The following is a 16968-nucleotide window of genomic DNA, read 5'->3' as shown; positions in this document are numbered from 1 at the left end:
TTCTCTACACCAAGTGGAGAACACATTCCACTTGAGGCCATATAATCTCCTAGTAGGCGGAGCCCTAGAGCTAAGTATGGTTTCAACCACCCCACTGATAGACCAGCATTTAGGTACTGAACCCCTCAGGGGCCAGACCCACAGTTTCCACAGCTCTGGGCGAGGGTGGAAGACTGTGCCCCCGCCTGAGACAACAGATCCCTCCTCAGAGGAATCTGCCATGGCTGAGCTATCAGGAGTGAAATTATGTCTGAGAACCATACTCGGGCCGGCCACATGGGGGCAACCAGAAGTAGACTGATGCCCTCTTGGCGGACCCTTTCCAGGACTCCGGGAGCAGAGCGTCGAGGAAATCGTGTACAGGCTGAAGCCTCGGCCAAGCCTGTACCATGGCGTCCAACCCCAGTGGGGCTGGATGTGAGAGGGAGAACCAAAGTGGACAGTGGGGCGTCTCTCGAGGCGCGAACAGATCCACTTCTGATGGTCCAAATTTGTCCCATATCAACTTCACCACCTCTGGATGAAGTCTCCATTCCCGGGCCTCAGCCCCTGCCTCGACAGGATGTCTGCTCCTGATTCTGAACCCCGGAATATACATTGCTCTGATAGACAGTATTTTCCCTTGGGACCAAAGAATTATCTGATCGCCAGTCTGCACAGAGGCGCGATCTGAGTCCTCCTTGTCGGTTCAGATAAGCTACCACTGATGTATTGTCGAGCGTGCTAGGACATGGTAACCCTTGATGTCTGGAAGGAAGCTCCTCAGAGCCCTGAACACAGCCAACATCTCTAGACAGTTTATGTGCCAAGAATGATGATGGTCCTGCCACAGACCCCTGGCAAGCGGCCGTCCATGACCGCGCCCCAGCCAGTGAGGGAGCGTCTGTCGAAGCGGTTTTCGGCGACATGGCGCTCCCAACACTGGCCCTTGGGACAGGAACCAAGGTTTCTTCCATATTAGCAGAGAGCGAAGGCACCTGCGGCGTTACTCTGATTATACTGAAATGGATTCCCGCTGGGGAAAACCCCTTGGCTTTCGGCCACCACTGGAGGGGCCTCATGTGTAGAAGGCCCAGCGGTACAATGTTGGATGCAGCTGCCATGAGGCCCAGCAGTCTTTGAAATTGCTTTACAGTGATGGCCTGGCCTAGCTCTAACCGGACACCATCGCCATAAGGGACTCGTCGTGCAGGAGACATGCGTGCCTGCATCAGTAACCGAGTCCCACACAACACCAGAAATGTTGTGCACTGGGATGGTTGTAACACACTCTTTTTGTGTTGAGTCTCAACCCCAAACTTGAATATGGCCAAGGGCGACATCTCGATGCCGAACCGCCATTTCTCGAGACTGGGCCAGAATGAGCCAGTCATCGATATAATTCAGTATCGCGGATGCCCTGAAGTCTCAGAGGAGCAGGAGCTGCATCCATACATTTGGTGAATGTCGCGGGAGAGAGTGCTAGGCGAGCGGAAGAACCCGATATTGGTAAGCTTAAGCCCCGGCGAACCTCAGGAACCTCCTGTGACATGGAAGGATGGGTACATGAAAATAGGCGTATTTTAGATCTATCAGTGACAAATCAGTCCTCGGATCTGATCTGACTCACGATGACAGGAATAGTAAGCATTTTGAACCTGAACCTCCTCAAAGGCGGTTCAAAACTCTGAGATCTAAAATCGGCCTCAACCCCCATCCTTTTTGGAACTATAAAGTACCGGCTGTAAAGACCGGACTCCTTGTCTGAATGAGGAACACGTTCTATGGCCTCCTTCAGCAGCAGAGATTGCACTTCTTGTTCCATCACCTGAGCCTGCTCGGAACCACTGTAGTCTGCACCACCCCAGAGAATTTGGGGGGTGGTGCCGAACTGCAGTCTGTACCCTGATTTTATTATATGCAGGACCCATGCAGATATGTTGGGAAGATGATTCCATGCCTCAACAAAATCTACTAAGGGAACCAGCCTCTCGAGGCTGATCTCGGTGTTTTTAGAGCACTGTTCTCGACTTCCTGAAGCGAGATACCGGCAGGGTTTAGTCGATACAGTTCTTGTGACCACAATTGATGTGTGTTTTTATTTTTTGGCCTGAGCGGCGCGGTGTGCGTTAGCTGGAAAGTGATGTGGCCCGAGCGTCAGAGGCGGCGGGAACCGACACCGATTTCCTGAGGACTCCGCTCGAGAGCAACCTCGGTTGCTCTGCAGCGAGGGACTTCCCTCGAGGTTCTACCACCTCGGTAGAACCTCTTTCGAAGCTTCTACTAAGGGAACCAGCCTCTCGAGGCTGGTCTCGGAGTGTTTTCAAGCACTGTTCTCGACTTCCTGAAGCGAAAGACCGGCAGGATTTAGTCGATATGGTTCTTGTGACCACCATTAATGCTTGTTTTTTTTTTTTTGACCACGAGCGGCGCGGTGTGCGTTAAGCTGAAATGATGTGGCCCGAAGCGTCAAAGGCGGCGGGAACCGACACCGATTTCCTGAGGACTCCGCTCGCGAGAGCAACCTCGGTTGCTCTGCAGTGGAGAGCAGCCCTCCGAGGTTCTACCACCTCGGTAGGACCTCTTTCGAAGCTTCAACTAAGGGAACCAGCCTCCGGGTGTTTTTCAAGCACTGTTCTCGACTTCCTGAAGCGAGAGACCGGCAGGATTTAGTCGATATGGTTCTTGTGACCACAATTGATGCTTGTTGTTTTTTTTTTTATATATATTTTTTTTTTTTTTTTTTGACACGAACATACAGTGTGCGTTCGGTGGAAATTGATGTGGCCTGAAGCGTCAGAGGCGGCGGGAAACCTACACCGCTTGTGTGCGCCATGTAAGCCCTACTTATTAAAGCAGATGTATCTCTGCAGGGCTTACTAGGCAGCGCCGAGGTTTTAGCCCATATCCGTGCCCCCAAAACATCGTTCTGTAATCAAACACTGGGGCTGGAGATCACGGGACGAATGCGGTTTACCCCACGATCTCGTTCTGTGGAGATCGGGGAAAAGCGGCAAACCCGCGCTGAGGTTGTGATCTGTGCCGCAGGAAGCGCGCGTCTAATTTGCTTTCAACTTGCGTTCCCTGCTCATTTTGTGGCCAGCTGATATTCAGTCTGGCCACGCACGCGTCATAACCTCAATCAGCTCCTCATAAGCTTGGCCAAAAACCGGCGTGCTTGGCTCGCGATTAGATCCGCATCGATGCTGAGCATATCCACTTCCTCGGAAGCAGTGAGCTCAAGCATCGGGACCTGATCATGGGCAGAAGAAGCGCGGCGGGCTTCTGCACCACACACAGTAGGCTCGGGATCCTCAAGCGAAGAATGAGAAAGTGCGCAGCAGTCTCATTCTCATCTGCAAAATCCGCTGCGAACCCCGCGATCTCAATCGCCGCGCTGCCTCAACAGACGCGGGACCAAAACCGTGGGGAGCGCGAGCCTGACCGTGCTCATCAAAGCACGCCAACCGGGGCGCAGCACTCTCATGGGTAGTGCTTCACAACTTTCACAGGCAGATCCTCGAGAGCTGCCTGTGCGTGCTGCGCTCCCAAACAGTTCACACATAAAGCGTGCGTGTCCCTACCCGTAATGAAGCGAGGGCAGGGGTGCACGCACTTCTTGAACTGTTCGGTGGCCATAATATTTTTAAATCAGACAAACAACACCAAATAAGACAAACAATTTCAACATAGAGCTTGCTGAAGAGCGAAAGCTAATGTGTATGTGTGCGGCGTCACTTTTATGCATCGGTTATGCCGTCACATGTTACGTCATGGCGCAACACCAATCAAGATTGGAATAGTTTCATTCATACTTCAGAGGCGCACGCTAAGGAGCGTTCCCCAAAGAGTCGTTTTCAACGACGCAGTGCGAGTTCCCTCGGAAGGGAACTGCTTTTTTCAGCGTGCACACATTTTTCTCCTCTGTGTGACATGGATTATTGCATCGATCTCAAAGCACCGCTTATCAAGAACAACCAACAACAACAGCTGAACCTTGTTACGCAGACTGGCGGTGCGAGACAAGCAGACCTCTGTGTGCCTCGTAGCCAGTGCAGCAAGCCATTGCATAACTACCCCCAACACACTGACAGGCATGAAGCGATCCCCTGCACCTAGGGGAATGGCTAACTGCCCTGAAGTATAAGGACTGGCTGGCCCAGCCGTGGTTTTATCTCTATTGTTCCCCCCAAAAAGGAATGAAATCGTTTAGCTAGGGGGTGTCCCTCCAAAGAGGAGGACACTGCAGAGACCACACCCGGCCCTGAGGGGGGGGATTTTGCCCCGAGGGAAGGCAGATGATGTGCCAACACAGTCACGGGCCGGTCTAAGGGCAGGCGACTGAGTGCCCGTTGCATACGGCACCCCAGCCCTGTTGGGAGGCATCTGTCGTAACCACCATGTTTGCTGCGTCCCTCCTTTTATACCCGTATGTCTGGGGGAGTGGCATGCAAATTCCACATGCCAATTTCCATTGGCCTTTTCTCAAGATCAGAGATGTCTGGGCTCTGCAGGACCGACCCCTAGAGTCAACGCATTGACACAATGTCGAGTTAGTGACAGATAGGGAACAGATATTTAAGCGATGCAAACAAATAAACTAGCAGGCTACAAACACAGACTCGAGCTAGGCCCCAGCAGCAACAGGTAAAATACACACAGATGAAACAGTAGAAAAGCAGAAAAACCCAAAACACACTGTAAAATGGAATTAAATGGAAGGATAAATAGGAATGTATGATGCACTGCTCTGAATTTTTAAAACAAATCCTACCCCTAACATAAAACCTTTTGCATTTTAATAATAATAATAATAATAATAATAATAATAATAATAAAAATAGACATTATTTATGACTTGTTTTTTACCTTTGTGAATGTTTGGACAATTTTATCCACAAAGTATAGTTAATTTACAACCCATATACCACTTCAAACATCTTGCATTGACTCATTGACATTTATGAAGAAATAAAGAAGGCTGATCCAGAGGGGAAATTAAATTTTCACCAAGAAAGCTTTCCTATTGATGCATGGATAATTAGAAGCAATCTTCCTGTTATAGTTTGTTTCCATACATAAAATGAAAAGCCTATTTCTTGTCATCAGGGGATAATTTATGTACTTTTGTAATGTCACTACAGTTGTGGGATGGTTCTCATCCAAGCAATGCTGACCACCTAGAGAACGTCCTTTAATGACTAGTTAATTACATTCCATGGTGATTAATTCTAATGGTAAGAAACTTTTGGGTTTGATTGATTCCCTCAATTCTAATCAGTGTCTTGCTGTCTTTCTCTCTCTCTCTCTCTCTCTCTCTCTCTCTCTCTATACATGTGCAACTCGGCTGATCAGATATTCTCGCCGTTTCAGGTAAGCACAGTTTAACATTCTCTCCTTTGTGCTTAACTCGCTTGAATTGGTGACATGTATTTTGTTGACAAAGGTTTTAAATCATCTCAGATGTTTTTAAAATCTTTATTATGCCACTGTGGAAAGCACAAGAAGTCAATCGCTAATCTGATAATGTATTTTCAAATAAGAGGAACATGGGATTTGAGCGATTTAAAGTTTATGTTGTTTGGGTAATTGGAATTTTCTAGCAATGAGTGTAGGCTCCGACAAGCTCAGGACTGTGTGACGGCAGTTACAGCCTTGAGATGTGAGTGGATCAGTCACTATTCGACTTAGACCTATCAGAGCATCAGCTAACGAGCCCGCTCAGAACTCAGACTGATTATTTACAGGGTCTGAATCCCAGCTTCTAGGAGATTAATGTGGGTATGCTTGTGGGTTTGTTCAAGCTTGTTAAACTGTGTTTTTGTGTGTGTGATTAGCCTCCATCATTAATGGGGCTTGGTGACCATTGGTTCTCAAGGATTCTTGAAACTTATAGGTGCCAGCAATGCTCCACACATATCAATGATGGCTGCCAAGACAAAGTTCCCCATTTCTTCAGGATGTCATACCAGAATCCAGTCAGCCAAATCCTAAATTGGCAATTGTTAAAGGTGAAGTGTGTAATTGATGTGCCTCTAGTGGCAGAAAACGGAATTGCAAAATAATGATTGTTTTTAAACCGGTTTCCCAAAGCTGAGATAGTCTCGCTCCAAACACATGACATTTTTGAGGCCAGTATTGCTGTGCTGGGGCGATCGGGAATGTCCAAATACTTTTTGGTGAAATCAAACTTAAATAGTGTGCTAGTTATAGTTATATAGTACATTCAGCTTGGATAAGAGAAAGTATTTTAACCAGGGCTGTCAATCGATTAAACATTTTAAAGTGAATTAATTACATGGTAAGCCGAATTAATTGCAATTGATCGCATATATAAATATTTGCTTAGAAATCCCCTCAAATAACAATAATTCAATAAATAATGAATACATTCTTATAAATAGATAAATTTAAATAATTATAAATAAAATATATATTAAAAATAATAATAAAATAGATTATTAAAATGCATTACATCATTGTGGCACACAAGTAAAGCATTAAAAAGACGGTAACACTTTACAATAAGGTTCTATTTGTAAACATTATTTAACATGAACTAACAATGCACAATACTTTTACAGCTTTTATTAATCTTTGGTAGTGTTAATTTCAACATATACTAATACATTTCTCAAATCAATCAAAACTTGTGTTTGTAATCATTAGTTAATTTACTATGAACTAACATGAACTAACAGTCAGCAATTGTATTTGTATTAACTAATATTAATAAAGATAATAAATGCTGTAAAAAATATTTTGTAAATTTTTTGTTCATGATACCTAATGCATTATATAATATTAATGAATAGAACCTTATTGTAAAGTGTTACCAAAAGGACAATTTTAAAAGTGGCTTTAGTATGCAATATATGTTTATTTCAATATTATTGTATCGACAATCAATATTGTGTCATCTGCCTATAATTGGCCTACATTTCACACAATACATTTTCCACTTGAATTCATCAATCAGTCCTAGATAGATAGCTTTTCTAAGGTCAATGCACACCTGCGTCAGACGCTTTTGGAGAATCTCGTTTGCATTGCATCATAAACAGAGTTTTTGAGTTGCTGTGTCAAGCTAAACATAGTTTAAAACTTGTAAAAACACATCTTGACGTTTGTATTTGCGTTCCATCAAGCTGTGTTTTAACACAAGAATGTGATCTCATCTTGTTTTGTCTGCTGTTGGTGAGTGGGTTTGTTCTCCCTATAAGCAAGTTGCCCAAACAGCTGAAGTTTCGCTTACTGCCACCTGAAGAAAACAGATGGTACTTCAAGCTTGAATTGCTCAGATGGAAGGAATATTCCTTATCATGGTCCGGTGACATGATTACTTGAATATTTTTTTTGTACACGTTATCTTTTATATAATTAATCACACTGAATTATCAGGTCAACAGCCCTAATTTTAACATTAAATAATTACACACTTCACCATTAAATAAATATATATATATATATATATATATATATATATATATATATATATATATATATATATATATATATAAATTAAACAAATTATCCCTTGTTTAGAAACCATCAGAGTTTGTTATTTATAGATGTGTGCATAAACCATGTGATTTCTATCTGAGATTAATTCTGTATTTGAATGAATATGGCAGGTGTTGTTGCTCTGAAATCTATATTTTTAGTTCACATTTGAGCCTTGTTTATTGTGCTGATGGTTGCATGTAGTTAGGGTAGGATGTGCCTCTCTGAAAAAGGCTCTGGGGACAGGAAGAGAATTGGTGACAGTGGTTTGGAAGAGGGGATTGTCTCTGAGGATACGGTTGGCACTGTTTATTGGCTGTGGCATATTGGATTGTTTTGGAGTTTGCTCGTCGTTCCTGGGGGACATTTGACCAATTGGAGTTTGGATGATATGTAACAGTGTCCCTCAACAATATGACAATATTTTGAGTTGTTGGCAAACACTTGTTGAACACTTTTTTTCGGTAAGCTATCTAACCACCAGGGCATTGTCAGGGGAACAATCAGGAGTGTTGACATGGGCTCTTTGAGTTAAGATGAATCAATAGCATTTGTGGCATTATGTTGATTACCACAAATAAAATAAAATTATTTTGATTTACCTCCTTTTTTAAAGCTACACTATATAACTTTTGTTACTCTAGAGATTGAGGCATTAAATTGCAAGTTATTTGCGGAGGAACATTGTTTTGGGAAGTTGTGCTTCGGCTCTACTCTCCTCTGTGGATGAATCTGATGGTACCGTTGTAACCATTGTTACAGGTGATCTTATCAGAGCGAATGTCACTAACGACAACAAAATTCGCCCACTCCCCTCAAAATATAAATAAATAAATAATGAAAGAAAGAAAAATATGGATATCCGAAAGACTTGTAAGCAGGTAAGGTGCATATCTGCCACTTGTTTTGACTTATTTAAAATGATTGTTTTAAAATAAATAACGTTACAAAAGTTAGGCAAAGATGATATTTGACATAATGATTACTAGTCATATCAGACAAATTCAAACGGTTAAAACTAGTATAACTTAGCTAGCAGGCAAATAGACCGATGCAATGCAAAAAGTAGTAACTGGTTTTGAGATTGATATTCAAGTCAAGTAAAGTAAAATGTTTTTTTATTGTCATTTCAACCATATACAGTTAGTACAGTACACAGCGAAACGAGACAACATTCCTCCAGGACTATGGTGCTACATAAAATAACATATGGTCCTGGAGGAACGTTGTCTCGTTTCGTTGTTGTTACCATCATATAGTTTGTTTAAATTTTTTAAATTTTCCTTCCTCGAAAATTATATCAAGAACTGCAGGAACACAATCCATAATCAAATGCCCCATTAAAGTGGCTAACACTATATAATGAACTACCGTGCTAAGAGAAATACCTACCTAACCATCGGTCCAATAAAATACCGTACCTGCCAAGCAAGAAAACTCTATCTCTCTGGGTCGGTTTTAAATCCTTTAAGATCTAGGAGTCGCCGGCATCTCTGAAAAGCCAATCCGATGCTGTTTCATGTTTTATTATGCTGTTGTCTTATTTTTTGGTTGCAGACTCTTCTTTGTTTGAGGTTTCTTTATTTTTAAAATGTGTGATTGCCCAGAGGGTTGCCTTTTTGAATGATCTAAGATCAATGTAGCTAATTTTTTGTGGCTACAAGCTTTCAGCTTCAAATTACTACCACAACTTCCACCACACAGTACACCTGCTTTAGTAGCTCCGGACATTCTTTTCTTTATTTATGGAAAAGACGTAAACACACACACACAGACGAATAACGGAAGTATGCAATATCCCACCAAATCCATCCCGACAGCTCTATAAATCATTATTATAGGCTTACCATAGTGAATCTGGGTAAGGCAAAAACATGGTTTGGAATATGGAGTTTTGGTGTACCTGCTCATTAATTCAATTGTGTTCATTTCTAACAAAAAATAAATCTTACATAGTGTAGCTTAAAAACAAAAAAAAAATGTTTAAGTGAGGCATGTACAATGAAAGTGAATGGGGCCAATTCTTGAAGCGTTTAAAGGCTGACATGTATAGCTTAATGTAAAGATAATTGTATAAAAGCACTTACATTATTATTTTTGTACAGTGATTATTGACAGTTTATTGATTGGTCCCATTCACTCCCATTGCAAGTGCCTCACTGTACCCCAGTTTCTTGACTTTTTTAGGAAAAGTTCTTTTTTTGTACTTATTGGCAATACACATAGAAAGCATCCATCACACCCTTAATGTGCATCATTTTGCTGACTACTGCTGAAATCCATTTTGTCCAAAATAAATCAATTTTATTCTGTCTGAAATCACTTGAACACATCACATCATAATTCTGACTTTCAAAATCTAAAGTAGGAACTTCCTAATAAAACTTGAACAGAACAAATATCTCTCTCTCTCACACACATCAGACCATTTTCATTCTTTATTTGTTATCTCTGACACCGCCACTGTTTACATTCTTAATATCTTCCTTATAAGCTCATCATGACGTAGACCGTTCTTCCCTAGGATGGAGAAAATGTTAAAAAAAAAGAAGAAAAAACAAACAACAACAAAAAAACACAGCAGCACAGAGGGATCATCACAAATAAAGGTGCATTGGTGTAGCCTGGGGCGATTTAAGCATATTCTTTAGAAAGATTCCGTGTAACGGTCACCTGGGGTAGCTGAGAAGCCGCACCAATTAAATTAGGTAGAAGCAGAACTCCCACACCCCCTGACTGTTTCCTGTTTACCGGCAATCCCTGTGGACCCACTCTGCTCTCCGCTCTGCTGTGTACAGTAATTGCATTTAGGACTCCGATACCTGACAGAATATTCTAGAGAAAGCAGATGAATGAGCAAAATATACACCTGAGAGGGAAGGCAAGACAGGCTCTTCAGTATTACAAGCATGGACAACATTACCCATGGGGTCATGTTGCTAGGGAATATTGGAAGCGAGGGAATACTTGTTCATTTGTTTAAAGGAGCTTCAAAAGTTCATGCCAAAAAGTTAAACAAAGAAACTTCTGAATGCATCAATGCTTGGATGTTCATGTCTGTTGGGACATCAAAAAACAGGAGTGAAATTGTATCTCAGAATTTGGATGAGATGTATGACATGGTTTCATATTCCTTTTAATATAGCCTTGATGCTTTTTTAGCACAAGGAAAGTATCAGATTATATGGGTATAATATTACAGGAGTATTAATGTGCATATTGATTGTGGTAAGGTTATTAATAGGAAGTGCATGTGTTAGGTTACATTAAAATGAGCTACTGTTGACTCAAAAAAAAAAACAGTAATATAACCAAAGAAGACATGATTTTGTTTGCAGTTCTGATGACTTTGCTTAAATTTTTTTGCAGTATATTTTAAAAGTGTATATATTGTTGATTCACGCTTGTTATTTTTTATCTGTGCTAATTATTTTGATTTGTGCTTATAATTTTGATCTGCACATAACATTTTTTGATTGACTCTCATTATTTAGATTCACACTTATTATTTTTGGATCCGTGACCACAATACTTTTGAAGGGATTTTGATCCCAGAAGTATCCATTACTCTTTTTAATTTGCATAATGCCCAATTGTGTGAGAGGTTCTGTTTCCTTGACTAACTGTTGGGGATTGATGGGTCCAACAGTTTTGTCAGACATCCACAACATGGTGTTGAGCATTCAGTAGAGACGATGTGATTAGGGACCACTTTTCAGTGATCTCACAAATGCTTAGCACTTCTAAAGACCCTCTGCCTCTGTCAGGAAAGGGCATTCATTGCCAAGTTCCTCTTGGCCCATTAGAAGACCACATAGACGGGTTAATTAAACTTAAATAATAAAAAAAAACACCTGTAATGACCTGTGGTTTGGAATGGCAAAAACATATGGCAGTAGACAACTTCTGATCTCTTCGCTGCCAGTCTGGGGTGATGCCCTGCCTTTGCTTGCTTTGATGATGTCAGTCAATGGTGTGGCGAGCTGCCAGGGTGAAATTCGGTATGCTGGACAGGTGGCACAGAGAGAGAGGGACAGTACCATGACACCATAATGAAAGGCATGCCAACTGTTTCCCCGTCTGCCGCAGGGCACATCTTTCTGGACTGTTAAATCATTTGAACAAAGTGTGAGGCACTGTATCCAAACAAGTTTTCTGAGTGCATTAATGTGTGTTAATTTCTTACTCAAGTCAATATAGGGTTTAATAAGTGCTTAACAGTCTATTGAGATGGGCTAGAGAAGAAATGAGATGTATCCATTTTGAATTTGAACTGCATCTCAATTTGCATACTTCTGAACTATTCTTCAAAATGTTCTAATGTGTGAGTGTCAATAGAGATCAGAATGGCATACTACCATACTACTCATTATACCCCCCCCAATCATGACAATATGGAGCCTTTAAGGCAGTGTACCCTGCCAGGAACAACCTGAGGCCCCTTTCTACCGTCGCACATTTTTATATTCCAAATACCTTTCTAAACAGAGAGAGCACATTAAACCCCTAGTAGTAAGAGAATGAAATTACCACACAAAAATATACTCAGTAGCTGATGTCGGTTACAGAATTTCCTCTTTCTATTGCTTTGCCTGCCTGCATGCTATCTATCTCCCTTGTTTATCTGTGTGCCTCTCTGACTCTCTTCTAGTCTCACTCCCTCTCTTTCATTCTCTCTACCACCTTTCCATCTCACACTGATAGAATCAGGTTTCTTCTTTGAGTAGCATATCTCCCCTCTCCTTTCTCGTTTCTTTCTATGCATGTACATTTCTTCCACAGCAATTTCCATGCCTGCTCACTCTGAGCTTGACAGTTACTAAATGACACAAAGTGACCGGGACTCTCTGAAATCATGAGGTGTTACACAGAATGATCTGGTAAGAAGATTTAATATTGTCAGGCTGTGATTTAGTTTTCAGTAACTGTCACAGAGGGTTGGAAATGGTGAGAGCAGAAAGCTACCCTGACCATGTGGTCAGTAAGGATGGCCCGATGGCCTCAGGGCTGGTGTAAGAGAGTTTTGTTGATCTTGTTATTGTGTTTTCATGCCAGATGTTTTAAACATTGTTGTGAATTAACACCACATTTTTAAACATATAAACTGCGTGACCAAAAACCTTTTATCTGTGGTGGAATTCTATACTACTGGCTTGACCATGGCTGTTGAGCCACAATTTCTCATGGGGTTATTGGGTCAGTGTAACCTCCTATCCTCTGTCAAACTCGGTCTAACCTAAAAGGCATGAATAGTCCTCCATCTGCCAATTTATCTCGCTATCTTACTCTCCATCTTTCTTAAACCACACTGTGCAGTAAATCTCAAGTAAATATTTAATCAGCATGCAAATTCAGATAATTAGGATAATTACGAGTCAGCCTGATCAGATCTAATTGTTTTTGATAAACAGCTACCTCTTTGCTTTTAATTGCAATTCATCACAGCGGAGAGTGGACTATATCGTAACCGACTGACAGAATGCGGACTCATCACCGCTAATAGTGGACGACGGACACAATTAACCCAACACTCTTTGTCGCCATAGTCACAATCTTGTTCAAACAAAGCCATTGCAGGGCCTTCTAATGTGTGTTTGCATTTAACCCAGATACGGTTGAAGAGTCATGCAATCACATTTGAATAAATGTCTCATTATCTCTAATAGCGTTGGCTTATGGTCGCAAGCAGTGGTCGGAAAGGGTATCAGATTAAGACGATTACACAGACATGAAATGTGTAAAGAATGTGTTTGCTTATAAAAGTGACCTTGTGTTTATTTATTGATCAAATTAATAGTATAGAGAAAAAATGGGAAAATATAAAAATGGGGATTGATCTTGAAATGCTGAGTTTTGGTAATCAACTTGTTTGACACATGGCCACCCTAGCATATCCCTTCTTTGGTCAGGATTAGATGACAACATTACAGAAGTGTTTACTTGGTCATGCTAACCTGATTGCTTGGCAATAGTAGTTTGTACAGATGAGTATGTAGAGCTGGCCATATATAGAGCAAATGTGATGATGAGCAAATGTGCAGGATCCTCTACTTCTAAGGGAGTGAGTTAAACGGTATGCGGAAATCCAAATATAGCTAGCGTTAGCGCATATTTACAAACATCTACCTTTTCAGTGAACCTCTCAATTCATTTCACCTTTATCCCTTTTGCCACCTTTGGCCACCACCTTTCTTTTCCCCAAAACCCAAATCGATGAGCACCTCTCTTCTGAATGTCCCCTGGCTCAGGTCCAGGACAAATACCCAACAATTGCAACAAAGTGGAAAATCAATGAAGGTTGCTGAAGGGCTGGAAAAGGCTTTAAATCGATAAAGCAGAGAGATGAGGGCCTTAGAGGGCATTTACATGGTACAAAATACTCAGTGCCTTGCTCTTCTCAGCTTTCCACTTGATTGGCTATTGACATTAATTGTGTGTATCCACTGCATATCTCCCCAATGAGTTCACAGATGAGTTTCAAATGGTTTTGTGAGCACATTATTATTATTATTTATTATTATAATGTATGTGCAGGGGACCCAAAAAGCATTTGGACACTTTTGTGCAACACTTACAAAATGTATTAATTGCATTGGGACATACAAATAACAAATAATACTAGAGCTTTTATTAAAACCAACATCACTTTTGTGAGCTATTTTTGTAGTGTCTTTTAACCAACTGGTCTCAAGGTTTTTAGTGGATGTATGAAGTCTGTTCCCCTCAAGTTCACAAGGGTGTCCTAGTGAAGTAACCAAAGGTGTAGTTCATCACATTAACTATGCGTATGTTCTACTAACATGTAAAACGTCAAAGTAAACAAATTATTTTTACTTTTTACAAATCCTTTTTACTACCCTTTTTTATTTTTTTATTTAACAGGGACTATACAGTCAAACATAGTTACAATACAAAGCCTGTAACTGATGCGCAGCATATTTTATAGAATTGTGTTAGCAGTATCTAACACAATTCTGTGTATTGTCTGTGTATTGCTGTACTGTTGCCTTGGTTGGTGGAAAACACTTGAATGAAAACTGAATGAATCTCTTAAGGGATGAAATTTTAAATACGAAATGTGGTGACAGACGGTTGGGTTGTAGCAAATATGTGAAGAGGCATACAAAGCATTAACCAGTCCAAAAGGACTTTGTCCCCACCAGTCTGCATTAAAATCGCTGCCATCCGAAGAGAGGCATAGACGAGACAGATAAGGTTCAGCAAGATGCCAGTGCCTGGTCATAATTTCCTTTCCGTGGGTGTTTCCATGCATGCGTGTGTGAAACTGCATATATGAAGTTGACTGTATTCATTCTGATACACTTGTCTCACCTTGTTTCTTGGGCTTAAAGCTCAGAACTTTAAATAAGAACTTTTAATGTTGGAAACATAATATTGCCTGCAGTTGCTATGAGACACAAGCCCTCTCTGTACTGGGTAAAGGTCAAGTCACATACAAAAGCACCTCCTAATTTCATGTTCTCCATTCTGCTGACCTTCAAATGTCAGATAGAATGTCTTGGTCTGTCTCTGAGAGCCCACCAGTCAAAAGACCTTCAAAGGGAATAGAACTGTACTGTGTATCAGGTTTGTGTCTTTTTTCAGTTAAAATTAGCATTTTAAATACAGCATTTGTTATATCTTCAGTGGAAACATGTTGGCTGAAGCATCAGCCAGTTTGCATGATGCAGATCATGTAGAATTAAAACATTTTAACAGTAAGCTCATCTGAAAAATCTCAGTAAGCTACTTTTTGCTTTGATCAATCATCTCTCATATTTATGTGAGGACTGAATATTATGTCATAATTTTGTTTTTTTAATTAATATATATATAGTGTGCATACTGTGGCTCCAAAATGTATTTGGACATAACACAATATTAAACCCAGTGCTCAAATATTGCACAAGCACAAATTTTAAGCAAAATCTAAAGAAGTGTGAAGTTTTTTTTTTATATATATATATTTTTTTATTATAAAGCATTATTGTTTATTGTCTATTATTTAGACACTTTCTTGTTGTTAAACATTAGTGGAACTTGTCCTTAGCTAACCTGTGTTTTTTCAGCAGGGACACCTGTTTATGTTTTTATTTTTTTTATGGTACCACAACGTAATTGTTTTAAACAGTATTTTATTTAGTAAATTCATTAAGTGCCACAAAATTAACCATCAGCATTTTTGCATCATAGCTGTTCCTTTATTGTGGCTCATAGCTTGAGAAGTTTATAGCTGCAGGCATTGCTCCAAATCACCATTGAAGATATAGGGAGCACCTTACCTTACCCTTCTCCTAACCTTAACCGTGCGTGAAAGTGATGCCCCCTTTTGGAGTGGGTGCAACCTCCTTTTTGAGTAACCATGCCCCATTTTGTAGTAACCCCGCCTCTTTTGGAGATTCTGCCCCCATTTGGAGGTCTCCAGTCTGCATCTATACCTACTAGAATACTGTAGCTTGGATGGGACGTTCCTGTGTTTAGGCATTAATGGCTGTGTGAAACTGAAAGTAGAAACTGCAGTTTTTACTTCTGCTTTGCTCCAAATATAAGTTTCTGTGAGTTTGTACTAAAGTGACAGCTCACAATTAAGTGCAGTCTTTATAATACAACTCAACAAGATTCTAAATGCACTGACATAGCACTTTGACTATTTAACAGTAAATCTTTGACATTTTTTTCAGCACAGAAATCACCCCTTTTCTATGTAAATTAGGCTTATTATAGAGTGCACCTTGTTCTTAAAACCCAGCACAATTTGCCTGGTGCAATTAATTACCACCCGTGGAAAGTGAGCGATAAATTGTTTTATTACGTGAAATTAAAAGGGATTCTTAACACAAAATCTTTTGTTGTTCAAAACCCATCAGACCACAAAATAAGATGTTAAGCAGAATTTTAACCAAAGTGAATAGTGAAAGATGAGGGTAACATTCTGACCCTAACATTGACCAATTCAGGGTTAATGTAAAAGACATCATGAGTCATTCAGATGAAACAACTGTAATGATTGCTCAACAATTGGTTAACAGTGGATAAATGCAAGGTTTAATTGAAACTTATATATGAAATTAGAAACAGACTCACTGAAATATCTGCTTTCATCACAGCTTGAAAAATAAACGTAAGACTGAAAAATATTGCACTGGTAATACTGGATAGACATAAAGACTCATTTTTAAAATCTCTTCTCACAGATCCATTTATTAGCGTGGTTACATGTACGATCAAACCACTCTGAAAAAAAAGACACAGCACAGTTCTCTTTTCTTTGACCGTTTGGCTGTTGAGCCCCCCCAGAACCTGAAACAACAGATCAGCAATATGTCTTTAATGCTGCTTTCTGTGTGATATGATACTTATGCATATGATCATTTATTAGATAATAACCAGTTAAATTCTGTGATTTCTCACCCAGAGGTCAGTGTGATGCCATTGACCCATTTCCATGTGCCCTCTTCATCACTGTCAGTCAGACCAATCCAGAAT

The 16968-nt window shown here is 40.6% G+C and overlaps 1 protein-coding gene across 2 annotated transcripts in view; it reads left to right on the top strand.

Moving 5' to 3' along the window:
- Positions 1-16968, top strand: part of LOC127635447 (cell adhesion molecule 2-like) — a 558530-nt gene that overhangs the window by 328192 nt on the left and 213370 nt on the right. For both annotated transcript variants that reach the window (XM_052115510.1, XM_052115509.1), the window contains exon 2: positions 5335-5352. In XM_052115510.1, coding sequence (XP_051971470.1) covers positions 5335-5352 — 18 coding nt within the window. The remainder of the gene's footprint in view (positions 1-5334; positions 5353-16968) is intronic.

This window comes from Xyrauchen texanus, chromosome 43, assembly GCF_025860055.1.
Source record: "Xyrauchen texanus isolate HMW12.3.18 chromosome 43, RBS_HiC_50CHRs, whole genome shotgun sequence".
Classification (NCBI taxonomy): Eukaryota; Metazoa; Chordata; class Actinopteri; order Cypriniformes; family Catostomidae; genus Xyrauchen; species Xyrauchen texanus.
This window is presented reverse-complemented; position numbering and strand designations above follow the sequence as displayed.